Consider the following 14,529-nt stretch of genomic DNA (forward strand, 5'->3'; position numbering starts at 1 on the left):
ACCTGTGGCCCATGGGCCACACGTGGCCCGTCAGTGTAAACCACTGGTGTGCCACAAGACAGTTTGTTAACATTGATTGTCTGCAGACACGGCCACCCGCAGCTCCCAGTGGCCTCAGGTCCCCATTCCCTACCAATGGGAGCTGCGGGAAGCGGCGCGGGCCGCAGGGACATGCTGGCTGCTGCTTCCCGCAGCTTCCATTGGCCAGGAACAGTGAACCGTGGCCACTGGGAGCTGCGGGTGGCCATGCCTGCGGATAGTCAATGTAAACACTGTCTCGCGGCCCGCCAGCAGATTACTCTGACAGGCCGCAGGTTGCTCACCACTGCTTTAAACTCTTTTTTGTCATTAAAGAAAAACAAACAGGTGAGCGTGGAAAGTGGCTTAAGTAACAATAAAATAATTGCAGTTTAACTAAGGAAGACTTATGGTTTTCTTGTAGTCTAGGAACAATGGAGATATGAACTCTTACTCACTCTCCCCGTGAATTTCAGTTTACATCTGGACCTTGAGCCATTGCCCTAATGAGCAAAGAGCCATATATACTACATGGAGATCCAGCAGAGCAATGAGCTGATGATCATGTGGAACAGCTTTCCTTACCATTAGCTTTGTGCTGGATCAAGTACTGGCCTTTAAAGAACTTGCACGTTGAATTATCTCCTTTACAAACTCCACAGGCATCCAAAGCAGCTTTTGAACCAAGTCCACGGTCACACCCTACTTGCTGAAAGCAAAAGGCAGAAGTGAAGGACTCAGACACAAGGGAATTTCAGTAACAGCTGCATTTTCTATTATGGAGTAAATTGTTCACTTAAAAATGACATTGTTACTGTAAGAAACTTCAGTTTATCTTACTTCACAAATTCCATCAATGCAAACATCATGTTTGTTCTGGGAGCATAAGGTTCCATCTTTCACTTTGCTGGACATTGCAAAGAAAAAGTCAAAGTCTTCAGCTGTGCAGTACAATTTACATCTATCTTCCTCTGAAAACATGAAGAGACAAGTAGATTAGGAAAGGGATAGATAGTCATTAGGAAAGGGATAGATAATAAGACATTAAATATCATAATGTCACTATATAAAACCATGGTACACCCTGACTTTGAATACTGCATGCAGTTCTGGTCGCCCCATCTCAAAAAAGATTATATTAGAATTGGAAAAGGTGCAGAGAAGAGGAACAAAAATGATTAAGAGTATGGAACAGCTTCTCCATATAAGGAGAGATTAAAAAGACTGGGACTTTTCAGCTTGGAAAAGAGGTGACTAAGGGGGGATATGGCAGAATCATGAATGGTGCAGAGAAAGAGAATAAGGAAGTGTTATGTACTCCGTCACATAACACAAGAACCAGGGGTCACCCAATGAAATTAACAGGCAGAAGGTTTAAAACAAACAAAAGAAAGTAGTTCTTCACACAATGCACAGTCAACCTGTGGAACTCATTGCAAACTTATAACAGGGTTCAAAAAAGAACTAGATACGTTCCTGGAGGATAGGGCCATGGAGGGCTATTAGCCAAGATGGTCAGAGATGCAATCCCATGCTCTGGGTATGCCTAGCCTCTGTCTGCCAAAAGCTGGGAGTGGATGCCCAGGGATGGATCACTCAATGATTGCTTTTTCTTCTGTTCATTCCCTCTGAAGCACCTGGCATTGGCCACTGTTGGAAGACAGAATCCTGGGCTAGATGGACCATTGGTCTGACCCAGTGTGGCCGTTCTTATGTTCTTAGATACACAATGGGGTACAAAGTACTACTGTGACAGAGGTGGAGCTGCTCTGTAATAATCTAAGAATACTGCTATGTACTAATTTTATCAACTCTGCATGTGACGTGGTCAGTCAGGAAAAGTTATTGTATAACTGTGGTGGGTTATTAGAATTTCCTGTGTGACTGTATTGATCTAACTCATATTAGGGTTAATGGAATGTAATGCTTGAATTCCAGGAGAATGGTCACCACTAAGAAGACAATGGATGATGAGGATACCCCAGCACACCCTTGGAAAACAATGGGTAAAGCTATCATCTTCCAGGCTCTGACAGGGATAAATCATGCATGAAAGTTGTGCATCAAAGTTGTGAAATGGGCTACAAATGCAATAAAAAATAAGGTATTCCAAAATTTAATAAATGGGGGGGAGGGGCACCAAAGACACTCCTCACTTGGGGTGCCATTTGATCTCGGGTCATCCCTACGCACAGTTAGCTGCCAATCAAGTCCTTCTTATACACAGATCACGCATTATGCCTACAAGGGAATTGATTGGTTAAATATTGGAAAATTCAATAATTGTATTGTAATGATTGCTTTTCATAGACTGGACAATATTATTGAGTCACTCGCTATCAATATTAAGCACTATGGTCAAGATTTCAAAAAACAGGAGGCTAAACTTAGACAGCTAAATCTATATTTAGGCTTCTAACTAAGGGTATGTATACACTGCAAAAAAACACCCGCGTCAGTGAGTCTCAGATCCCTGGTCTCCAGACTCAAGCTCACAGGGCTCATGCTACGGTGTTAAAAATAGAGTGTTAGATATCCCTGCTTGGGCTAGAGCTTGGGCTCTGAAACCCAGAGGTGTGTGGTGGGGCTGTGTCTCAGAGCTCAAACTCCAGCCCGGGCAGGAACACCTGCACTGCTATTTTTAGCGCTGTAATGTGACCCCGAATCTGTAGACCCAGGCTCTGAGACTTACTGAGGTCGGTGGTTTTTTGCAGTGCAGATATACCCCAGGTATTCTAATTTTCAGGACCCAGAAGTTTCCATATAAAGTAAAAGCTGTTCAGCAGTTTTGAAAATCAGCCCACCTCCTTAAGTCTAAATACAGACTTCAGGGGAGATTTTGAAAAGCACAAATAGGGCTTTAGGTGTGTAAGTCCTATTTACTTTCAACAGTACTTGTGCTCCTAAATCCCTCTGGTGCTTTTGAATTTTTTTCTGTTAATGCCTAAAAGTAGGCTCCTATTTTTGAAAATCTTGTCCCATCTGTTTAAAATAAATGTGTCACAATGATCGTAAATATTAAACAAGATACATCATATGAAGGATTTAATGCAATAGACATTGCCACCTAGTTCTGAAACCCACTCCAACTAGATCACTCCTCTTTAGTTTTACACATTCCTCCCAGCCACAATGGTTATATCAGAATGCAGGCTTCTAAACAGTAATCAAACTACTTATAATATGTCTATATAAATAAAGATGGCTTAAATCACTGTATTCCCAGCTAATGTTGACTATCCTCAAAGAATATTTAAGCAGACCACAAATAAAAGCATATTTAAAAATATATATGTATATAAAAGTATGCCCTCTCAAGGTATTTGAAGGCAACTTCTGTGAATTGTAGACAAAGCAGCCACAATATGACCTATACCCACCACTTTCATTTAAGAAATAGCAATCACAAATATTCACTGTGCTTTGAAACTACAGGGAAGTATTTGTAGCTATTAACTATCCAATAAAATCCTAATAATGATACTGGATGTTTACAAAATTGAGGCGTATGCAGGAAAAATAAACTTAAACTTGAGCAACAGACAAGGAATATTTACTGAGTCATGAGTCTTATAAAGCCCCAGCAACAATTCTCAGGAGAATATAACAGTAGGAAACTCGAAAGGGTTGATTTACTGTTACATTTAGAAATCTGAGAACATTCCAAATGAATTAAGATTCTGGCATGTTATTGTAGGAGTTGGTGGTTCCCATATAGAGAAATTCGTGGGAAAAGGTGGTTTGTTGTTTGGGTTTCCTTTTGTTTTTTTATTTTTGTTTTGTTTTAACAACAAAAAAAAGCAATATAAAACAAAAGTGAGGGAGAGCATGGTCAGGGAACAGAGGATAGAGATCTAAATTCACAATCAAAGCCAACTTTTCTGCAGGCTCTTACACATGACGTTACACCAAAGACCAAATTCATCCTTGCTAGAAAGCATGTGCAGCTCCACAGAAGTCTCTCTGGATTTCCACACATTTGAGGCGCTGCATTTGGCCCAGAGTATATCAATGAATTATAACGAGGTAGCCTGCCTCATGCAAATCATTTTGTCAATCAGAACCATGGCCAAATTACCTTCAACTTTAGTATAGGGCTTCCAACTGTAGTACCACCCACGGAAAGGCTTGCTGTTAAATTCCGCACACTGCTGGGCACGGAAATCCAGACTACTGGGTGGACATGGCTGAATATTGCAAAGCTGATAAATACGACCGGAGCCCTGACAGAACTTGCCACCGTACTGTGGCCTGCAAAGAAAGAAAAAAAAATATTTTGCAAAACCAAAAGTGGATATGATTGACACCTGTTAAATACATTCAATGACAGTTCATTAAGAAGCATCATTCTATTGACTTCTGTTGAGCTAAATATCATGACTTATTGACCCAAAAGGTTCTTATTTCTCTCAAGAGACAATGAATTTTAATCATCACCAAAACCAAGCAAAGTAGTCAACAAACGCTATCTGCTTGGATCATTATATATCCATTTAACCATGTGCCCATCTAGAAGTGAATAATGTTTTCATTGAATTAAAGTCTTGCCAGTCAGGATATTTTTATTTGCATGTATGATCTGATTGGTCAACACAATTACAGATCTCAGAATTATTGACCTGTGGAAGTAAATAGTATCAATGTACTGACTTGCTATATGCCAGTTTTCAGTCTACCGTGATCCAGGAATTCTCATGTATGCAACAATAATTATTTACCATAATAGTGCTTAATAAAGGAAAATGTAACAGATAACGTAAAACGAATCAAACATACATTGAATGAACAATTGCATTCTGATATTGTTAATACTAGGATATGTAGAAATGTGCCTTTAAATAGTTACCCAGCAGCTCAATTCTTACAGGAGAACAAGGGATTGTGCACAGTTGTTTTGATGTAGGAAAGCATTTATGCACATGTTTAACTTTACACACATGTTTAAGGCACACTGACTTCAATGGACTTTAATTGTGCACTTGAATACCCTTCTGAATAGTGATGCTTTCCTAAATTTGGACTAGTACGAAGTTAAAGATATCATTAGTTTGCTATTATTCATATATTAATTATATCATTAGATTTTTAACTGCTATTGGGTGTGTATAATATAAACAAATTAAAAATGTTAGCCTTGCTCTTTTTTCAGAATGCCTGCGAGAGCTGAGCAGTTGATTACTGTATTTAGTCACCTCTCTATTCCATGCAGATCTACATAGAAATCTACTGATGTTATGGTTTCAATGTACAATTTTGCAGAGTTCCAATATACCACTGTGCCCAAAACTATGTGATTCTATTGTTGTTGTTAGTATTATTTATTTGTATTTTCATAGTACCTAGGAGCCCCAGGCATGGACCAGAACCCCATTGTGCTAGGTGCTGTACAAACACAGGACAAAAAAACAGTCCCTACCCTAAAAAGAAAAGGAGTACTTGTGGCACCTTAGAGACTAACCAATTTATTTGAGCATAAGCTTTCGTGAGCTACAGCTCACTTCATCGGATGCATACTGTGAATGCATGCATCGGATGCATGAAGTGAGCTGTAGCTCACGAAAGCTCATGCTCAAATAAATTGGTTAGTCTCTAAGGTGCCACTAGTACTCCTTTTCTTTTTGCGAATACAGACTAACACGGCTGTTACTCTGAAACCTACCCTAAAAAGCCTACAGTCTAAATATAATACAAGAGAAAATAGATGGATATAGACAGATGGACAGGGGAATACAAGGAAACAATCTGACTGGATTGGTCAGCATGATAGGCTATGTTCTCAGCAAACCAGCAGCCTAACCATTGTCAAGTATTTTGTATTATTCTACTTAGCTTTGCTTCTAGTGAAAAAGATGTAAGTAGAACTATTGTTCCAATTCTGCACCTGCATACATTTGTCTAATGATGGTTTAAAATGTTAGGGAAAATATACACTTGGAATGTATGTTATGGTCTTTTAGTGAATGGCTTGGCTATGTTACACATACATCAAGGGAAACACTTTCAGAATAATGTACCTGGTGCAGTATTTGTACAGTTCCTAACTAGGATAATGGGAGTAGTTTGTTTAAATCCCTACACACTGTATTATAAATGTACCCCATGTCCAGTATATCTTGTAACTTATGTTAACACACTTTTCTGTTGAATCCATTGTGGAGTGATGCTGAGGGGACAACTAGGTAAAATATGGATAAGAGATTCCAGGTGCATTTTGCAATTATATTTTTATACTATTTGCTTATTCCTATATTCTAATCCTCATACATTTGTAAAACAAGCTGGAGTCTGTTTTCATGTCTTGAATCAGCATTACTGCTTTGAAGGCAATACAATAGCTGGCTTTTTCAGAAGTCTTTAGTGAATACTGGACAACAGAAGAGTCTCTCAAAGGAAGTGGTGGAAATCCATCTGTTAGCCCATTTAAAACTGGGCAGAGCACTAGGGAAATGTGCTGTAGGGAACAATCTTGCACTGACCTCACCCGAGGGCTGGACTAGAATTGTTACTAGCCATCTTAACACTGGGCCTATAGTGAATTAGGGCACGCTTCCCATCCTGATTGGCAGCCGTTCAGTTCAGCCAAAACTATTCTTCAGTTCAGAGAGAATATATGTTGACTCAGTTTTGCCTGAGTAAAGTAGGAAAAGTTGTTGGGCCCATACTAATTTCTGTTCAGACACCTTTCCTTTACAGCATGTATGATTTCTTTTAGTTCCTCTGGCCTAGGGAACAAGCCTCTCTATATGTAAGCAGGGGAAAGGAAGCAAGTCCCTGCCCAAGTACAAGCCACCAAACAAGCAAAATAACAGAGTCATTTAGGGTTAAATTGTGGCTTTTAGCCCCAGCCCTGCATTTGAGGATGGTAAAAAGTTCCACCAACCTAGAGGAGCACTGAGAGAAGCATTCTAGTTTTCCATTTGTGCTACAGAACTTTAAATGGTGCAGTATACTCCACTCTCTGCCAAACTGCTAGTCAGTGAGTAAGCGGAAGGCAGGGTATGGGTTGGGTTCTGCTTTCTCCTCACCTGTCTCTGCCCCTTATCAACGAGTCACTCCCAGAGGGGAAAAACTAATTAGAAGACCCCCTCACCTGTGGGAAGCCCTTACATGGGCTGTCCAAGAGGACTGGAGTGCTAAGTAAGGGCTAACCACAATCTAACCCTGCGCTGTTACTATGTGGAAGGGGTAATCTTTACAAAAAGAAGGCTGGCTGTGTTGTCCTATGGATGTTCGGGACGGGGAGAGGCTAAGCACAGAGATTTACATGTAAATCTCAATGTACTAATCAATTCATATTATTGTTGTTGTTTTTATTTATTTAGCAGAACCAAATAGTTTGCTACACACCTCACAATACAAATAGGAGTGCACAGTCTCTGTCCAAAGTGCTTACAATTGAAGGCCCTGATCCACACAAACACATTCATAACTTTACACATAGGAGTAAAGTTACTCGCGTGTCTAGGTGTTTTCTGGATTCAGACAATGGAAGAACAAAGGGGATACCAAAACACGCAAGCAGTTTTGAAGTTGGGGCTGCAGAGAATAGACTCCAAAGACTAATTTATAAACCATCTCAAAGAGTCCAAGCACAAAGACTCCAATAAATGTACTAATAAATAACACAATTAATAAAAGACCTAAGGTATTAAAATACTATTAGTGTGGCTTAAATGAATTTGCCCATCTGCAATACCCATAGCAAAGCCAATGCCTCCACTCCAAAACTATTTTAAGCAGCCCTAGCGGTGTATATATATGTGTTACCATATGCACATTCCATCATTATAGTAGTAGCTAAATGATTGATTATGAAGTCACATCTTCTGCAAAAAACAAAAACAAATAGACATGTAGTCAATACCTTGTTGGAGCAGATGTGACAATAATTAAAAGATCTGGGATGACTACTCACTTGAAGCTGAAAGATGGAATACAAACAATACACTGCAATGATGTGTACACTGCTCTTTACAGAGATGCTGTTCAATGCAGGACAATTAATAACGGTGACTAGACCATGAAGTGCTGGCTCCCAAGTCCTTCAAATTTTGGAATAGTTTACATCTAGATGTGCACACTTCAGCATTGGCCTAAATGCTATTAATAGTATTACAATGCTAAAGTATCATTTTTTCCTACATGAAGTCAATGGTCTACAAAATTCTTTCATGGTCCTTATAAAATTTGATTAGTTACTGTTTCAAACTGCATTATTACTTTAAATTTTCAGTGCTTGTGATCATTCTTAAAATAATTGAATACAAAAGAATAAAAAGTTGTTTTAGTTAATAAATAATTCTTATTTTAGTCTTTTTATTACGCACATGCCTAAAACTGTATTCTAATATTTTTAGCAACCAGTGCACAATTATGAAGCAGGTAGGAAAGGACACAATCCCACCAATATGATTTAGGTATTAACTTAAATCTCTTGGGCACTATTTAGGCTCTTTACCAGCTGAACTATTAAATTATGTAATCTATTTCTTGGGAAACTATCTTAATTGTAAAATGTTGTGATGTATGAAAACCAGATCCCTGAAATTATGCTGTGGCAATTTATACAAGCGTAATGAGTTTAGCAAATCTGCATAGCTCTCAGTATACTATAGCTGACCTCAGTAGGTGTTTGGTACTGTAAATTCATGCTTACCTCAGACAGTCATTCAGACTATGTTTCAGCAGACTGTAGAGCAGGACCACAGTGACTGTCTTACAAGCATCAACAAAAAGGAAATTGAATTGGTTGGGTATTATTTACAGGAAGAGACTCATACTCACACACAGACGTGTGCGCGCACACAGGACGAGATTTTCAAAACCAGGAATCTAAATGTATTTCATATTTAAGCTCCAAATAAGTGATCTGATCTTTAAACTCACTGAACATCCAGTAGTTCCTACTGAAGTCATTGGAGACTCCATGCTTTTGAAAATCAGGCCATGTATTTAGAAGACCTATTTTGAAGGCTGAAATGAAGCTTCAGTGGGGCATACTCATGATGCTGAAGACTGAATTTCACCAACAGAGTTAAGGCTAAATTCGCTGAATGCCTTGGTGTCATCCAAAACCTTTGAAAAATCAAAGTGGGAGAAACAAATTTAGTTTTCCACACGCAGTTTGGATTTGGGAAACAGAAATGGATTTCGGGAATTTTGAAGATTTACATCAAAATCATTAGGATTTCATGCCTGTGCACATGCACAGAATACAGTGAATGTGTCGTCATTGTTTTTAACTGTGTTTCCACAGTGTAACTAGCTAAAGACTCTTTCCAATGAATTCACCTTTATTTTAAAATCACTATTGGTCAGGGATGTGAAATACATCTATATGTATATTTGTTCATCCTGGAACAGGATGTTCTGTAGACAGTGTTTTTTATAGTGTTGGGGTTTCATAAGTCTAATTCTGATAGAGATTTTACAGTTAGTCCTCTTGGCTCTAAGTGAAGTATCACTAACCTAATGTAATTAGAGTAGGCAGAGACAAGATCAAGTACTGGCACTGAACATAACGTGTTCATACCAGAGTCCATAACACACATTTCTTAATTATGGTTTAAATACAATATACTGCAGTCACACATGGTTCCAGTTGGAATGGTTTACTTATAACACTGGCTAAAATGTAAGTCAAAGTACTCAAGCTAGTTGAAACATTTCAATTAGTAGAGGTCCCCCTTCTATATTCTATGCTGTGCCGAGATAGCCATACAAGAACTTGAGAAAAGAGCACTAAGTAGATAGATAGATGGTATATACATAGATCCCATGGAAACTTCAGCATAAAAACTAACATCTATCTACCTGCATTAAAATTGTGATACAAATGGACCAATGTAAAAAAAAATCAAATGTTTATGTGACTCTCCATTGAGAATCCATTTGTGCACGTCTAGAGACTGCTGTGAATTCATATATACCATGAATCCTGTGTCTATCCAATAACATGGAGACACAACAGAAAAAGTTAAGCAAGTGCCCTGCCACAGATTTTTTAAGGATTAGTTCCATTAATTGAAGGGCAACAGAGACTGTTATCACTAAGCCACTTGTTCCCATACTATAAAATGTGAAGTGTGAATATTGCTACTTTCATATTATATAGGAGGTGTGTATGCTACTTTACAGTTTCATATAAAATCTGTCATTCTTTGTCTTTTTATTGGCCATGGTTTAAATAATCATTTCATGGGCTGCGATGGAGAGTATGTGTGTCTATGCCTGTCTAGAGATGTGTCCAGAATAAACCAGTGAACCATTTTTTTTTCCTGCAAGCTAAACTGAATTGAATACTTGAAAAAGATGTTGGATTGATCACCCTTTGTCACTCATCTGAACTGGCAATTCTAAGCCATGAGAGGGTTTTTGCAATCTACAGGCCAATGTAATCTTTGCCTTTTGGACAGAAATGCCAATTAAGGTACAGATTAGTGAAAGCTGGGAAGGCAGTGTGGGAGCATGTACACTATATAACAGTAAAATGTATATATTAAAACAGACATTAGAGCTACTTTAAAACTATAGCTGGTCAAAAAATGGTTGTTGTTTTTTGCCAAAATTTTGTCCCTTTTTTATTCTAAACATTTTGATACGTTTCAACCAGTTCTATTGAAAACTCAGTCATGCCTGATCAAAAATCTATTGATGTCAATGGGTGTCTATTCACTTATGTCAGTGGGCTTTGGACAGGCCCTTAGTTCCTGATATCGGAATATCCTCCATCTTTCACAGCTCTCCATCCTACTGATTTGTAACTGACTGCTCACAGTGTACTGTGGAGCTCTCTGAGAGTCTCAGAAGGAGACCCCATGTGAATTTGCAACAAAATCTACTCTTTCCCCTTTTTTGTTATAATATCAGAAATAATTATTATAAAAATAATACCTTTCCACAGCAATGTCTTACTTTGGGTTATTGCAGTGTCTCTCTTGATAGGTGACTCCACCTCCACAGGTCCGAGAACACTTGGACCACTCAGACCATGCAGCCCATTGGCCGTTAACAGGCTTGGGTCCATGATCGCCATATCTGACACATTGACCTCTTCGACACCACTGTCAAAAGAATGTCAACAAATGTTCCGTCACAGCTGGTGCTACCTAGTAAGCTGCTGAGAAGAAAAGACCCAGGTGCCAATCCTGCCATCACTTAAGTATTCATTTAATTCTATATAAATTAGAAGTCCCATTGAATTCAAGTGTTAGCAGGATTGGGGCCCTGAGTAGTACCAAGATAAATAAGATGACATACAAAGAAAAACTCTAGCACTTGTCTAGCTTTGAGACTCTGCCTACGTTGAGGACCACATTTTCAAAAGTGGTCTTTAATTTGGCGTGCTTCAATTTTGGATGGCCAACTCCAGACACCCTATGTCTGATTTTCAGAAGTGATGAGTACCAAAAATTCCAGCTGATGTTAACAGCTGCTGTGGGTGCATAGCACCCTAAATCAGCCCCAGACATTCAGAGTTGGGCATATAAAAATTAGAAGCCATTTTCCCCTCTAGCTACTAATTTACTGTTATTGCAATACGAGAAAGGGGGAAATGAAGAAAGATACTCAAATATAGCAAGGAAACAAATCAGGCTCTTGAAAATTACAATATCTAATACAAATTACCAATTACAGTAAAATAAACTATCAGTAATTATTGAATCACATGCACTAATAGCAACGATTATTATCTCTCATACTTGCAATTACAGTATCATGGTAAAGCAAATGAACGTAGACTCAGACTCCTTCCAATAGGCTGATCAATAAAGATAATACATCTACAGACTATGGGCCAAATGCATTCCCGGCATAAGCAGCTACAGTAAAATATATGCTGCTTCTGGCATGCCTGAATTTGCAGCCTTCATCTAACTCCTATTAAAAGCATTGGATGTTTTTCAGCATCTTAAATGAAAGTTGCAGTTGGCCCTTGGTCCACTGTATTCTAATACAAGTTAGAATACTGTAGCTCCACTAATTAAGTTACTTACCATACTTATGCCACAAGCTGTCCCTTCCGCGGCTGGCATGAACTTTGTCTCACATCTATGACCTACTTTATGACACCAGAGTGATTTGCATATATCCTAGAAAAAAATCAGAGAATTCCCCCATTGTATGCTGATGTCGAGAAGTTTTCATGAGTGACACTTCATCAAAGCATTCCTTTGCTATCACAAAAGCCCTATGAATTAGACCCATTTCTGAACAAAGAACTAGTTCTACATTGTATAGCATAATGATTACTTGCTGGTCTACTGACTTCATATTTCTAGAACATTTTCAAGTTTGGTTCTCTGATTATTTTCTTGTCTTTTCAAGGTGAGACTATAAAAGAACCAAATAGCTATTAAAACTCCAAGGGCACAACATGAACAACTCTACAGGCCTTCTAAAACTGCGGAGGGAATCAATTTTCTTGAAACACACATTAAATGTTTGGAAAGACTGTGTAGAAAAAAATTGTTGTCACCTGGCAAAATGCTGGTTAACATAAAATAATCCCAAATGTTGCAGCAGAGCCATAATAATAATAATAAATAAATAATAATGACAACACATCTTCAGAATGGCCATATTGTGATTTTAACAGAACACCTTCCTTAAAGAAATCGAAGAGACTGGAACAGCCACCTGCGTAAATATTGGATTAATATGACTACATCCTACATCAAAAAGCTAAGGATGGAAAGCTGCATTTTTATTACTCCGAAATAATCTTCTCATGAGGAGCTAGATTGTGCCAGGCCTTTTTGCAAATGCATAAGGACTGAAGGAGCATATAAAATCTTCCTTTCCTTGCACCCTCTGTACAAGTGACACAATTGCAGCACTTAGTTTCCCCTGAGTTGTAGCCACACCACCCTGGTCCCTGGAGAAAAGAGCATGCTGTAGCATCCTAATGGATGGTGAAGCTTGTGCATTCAACCTGCACTTCTTGTAGATCCTGGAAAGATTTTGCATCTCAGAGGCACAGTCCCTTCTGAAGCTCCCTCTGGGGTTGTGCAACTCCCTAACAGGCTAGAACCTTCAGAGCATATGACAAGCATGCCAAGCAATTTCAGGTTCAAAAATAATCCAGACCTTGTTGCTCATTGTACTACTTGCACTCATTTATAGAATATTACAGTTTTCTAATGTCAGTTCTAACTTTGTTAAAAAATATTAAGAGGTACCTTCACAAAACTGAGGTTGCATAGTTTTGCTTTCATTCCAAATTGCCATTTGCACTGGGTATCAGCATCATAGATCTGCCCTGGCAGTTTATCAGGGTATTTATATTGTCCTGTTTGTTTAGGTTCATCAATCAGGCAAGCAGCTTGAGCTGTACTACAATGAGAATGTATATTTATTAATCATGATGTTGACCTTTTTTATGAAAAATACTTTTATTTGCTAGAGAACCGCAAAAACACATGCTATTGCATACAGTACCTTTCTCTAGCTTTGTAGGCATGCACTGAATGAGAATATTTGCTGCAGGAGCCAAGAGATGTTGACTTCTCCTTGGTAGCCTGACCTGCAAAGTTTTAGGAAGCAGGAATTTCCAGGCTCTAGGATTATGGTAATTTTAGGTATAAATGGTGTCAATTTCCTATTCTCCCTTCCTTATGTGAGTGTAACCAAGAGCAAGGAGATCTCCCTAGACTACGCTTTCCAGAAGTGGAACCCATATGTGCAGTGTCTCATTTCTGCGTATTCTTCATGTGAAAGGCCACACAAAAAGGCCACAGTGTTTTAATTGAGAGACCAATCAGCATTGTTTTGGTTTTTTTTGATGGTTGGGCACACGTTAACACCAAAATTACATATTATTATCCATCATTCTTCCTCCTTAGTGCTTGTGGTTCCGTGAGTATGGAAGTTCAATCTACCTACAGTTTGTCGTCCAACTATGCGTCTGTTGGACCATACTAAATGCTTGAATACCCCAAAGTGGATTAATAATTTTCCTATAGCAATATTACTTATTGTGGCTGAGAAAATCACCCCAAACTCTGTCATCTTTCCTTTCCCCTGATCTGGTAAACCAGTTTGGTATCTAAGTGTCCACTCCTATATTCAATGGCAATGTATGCATATTATGCCATTGTGGGGTTCATGTAATAAAAGCAAGAACTTATATTGCAGAGATTGCAATTCTGGTGATTCTAAATGCTAGAACTAAAGGCTGCTCCTTTATCAGCATACATGGTTTGTAACATAAGGGAAATAATGGGATACCATTTTTTTTCAGCAGCTCTGTAAAATACGCTTATTGAAAGCATGGCAATCAGCTATGACTAGGTCAGGAAAAAATCCACAAATATTCATTCATTTCCACAGTCAACACCCCTCTTATATTCACTTTTCACTAATATTCTAATAAACCTGTTTGACAATAATGTTTGGGGAAAGAATGAAATGCAAGTGAATATTGCAGCATATTCACAGAGAGCCAGCACAAAGGCCTATAGTACCACTTATGTCCCATACAAACCAAAGTTTGTGGGCTCATCTGGTACA

The 14,529-nt window shown here is 38.6% G+C and overlaps 1 protein-coding gene across 1 annotated transcript in view; it reads right to left on the reverse strand.

Moving 5' to 3' along the window:
* The window catches only part of ADAMTS18 (ADAM metallopeptidase with thrombospondin type 1 motif 18), a 96,064-nt gene that overhangs the window by 34,655 nt on the left and 46,880 nt on the right, over nt 1–14,529 (reverse strand). The window contains exons 10-15 of the mRNA XM_073308471.2: nt 13,200–13,353; nt 12,015–12,110; nt 10,933–11,081; nt 4,097–4,269; nt 859–989; nt 604–727 (exon numbers count right to left, since the gene is read on the reverse strand). Of these exons, the coding sequence (XP_073164572.2) occupies nt 604–727; nt 859–989; nt 4,097–4,269; nt 10,933–11,081; nt 12,015–12,110; nt 13,200–13,353 (827 nt within the window). The remainder of the gene's footprint in view (nt 1–603; nt 728–858; nt 990–4,096; nt 4,270–10,932; nt 11,082–12,014; nt 12,111–13,199; nt 13,354–14,529) is intronic.

This window comes from Lepidochelys kempii, chromosome 12 (genome assembly GCF_965140285.1).
Source record: "Lepidochelys kempii isolate rLepKem1 chromosome 12, rLepKem1.hap1, whole genome shotgun sequence".
NCBI classification, from domain to species: domain Eukaryota; kingdom Metazoa; phylum Chordata; order Testudines; family Cheloniidae; genus Lepidochelys; species Lepidochelys kempii.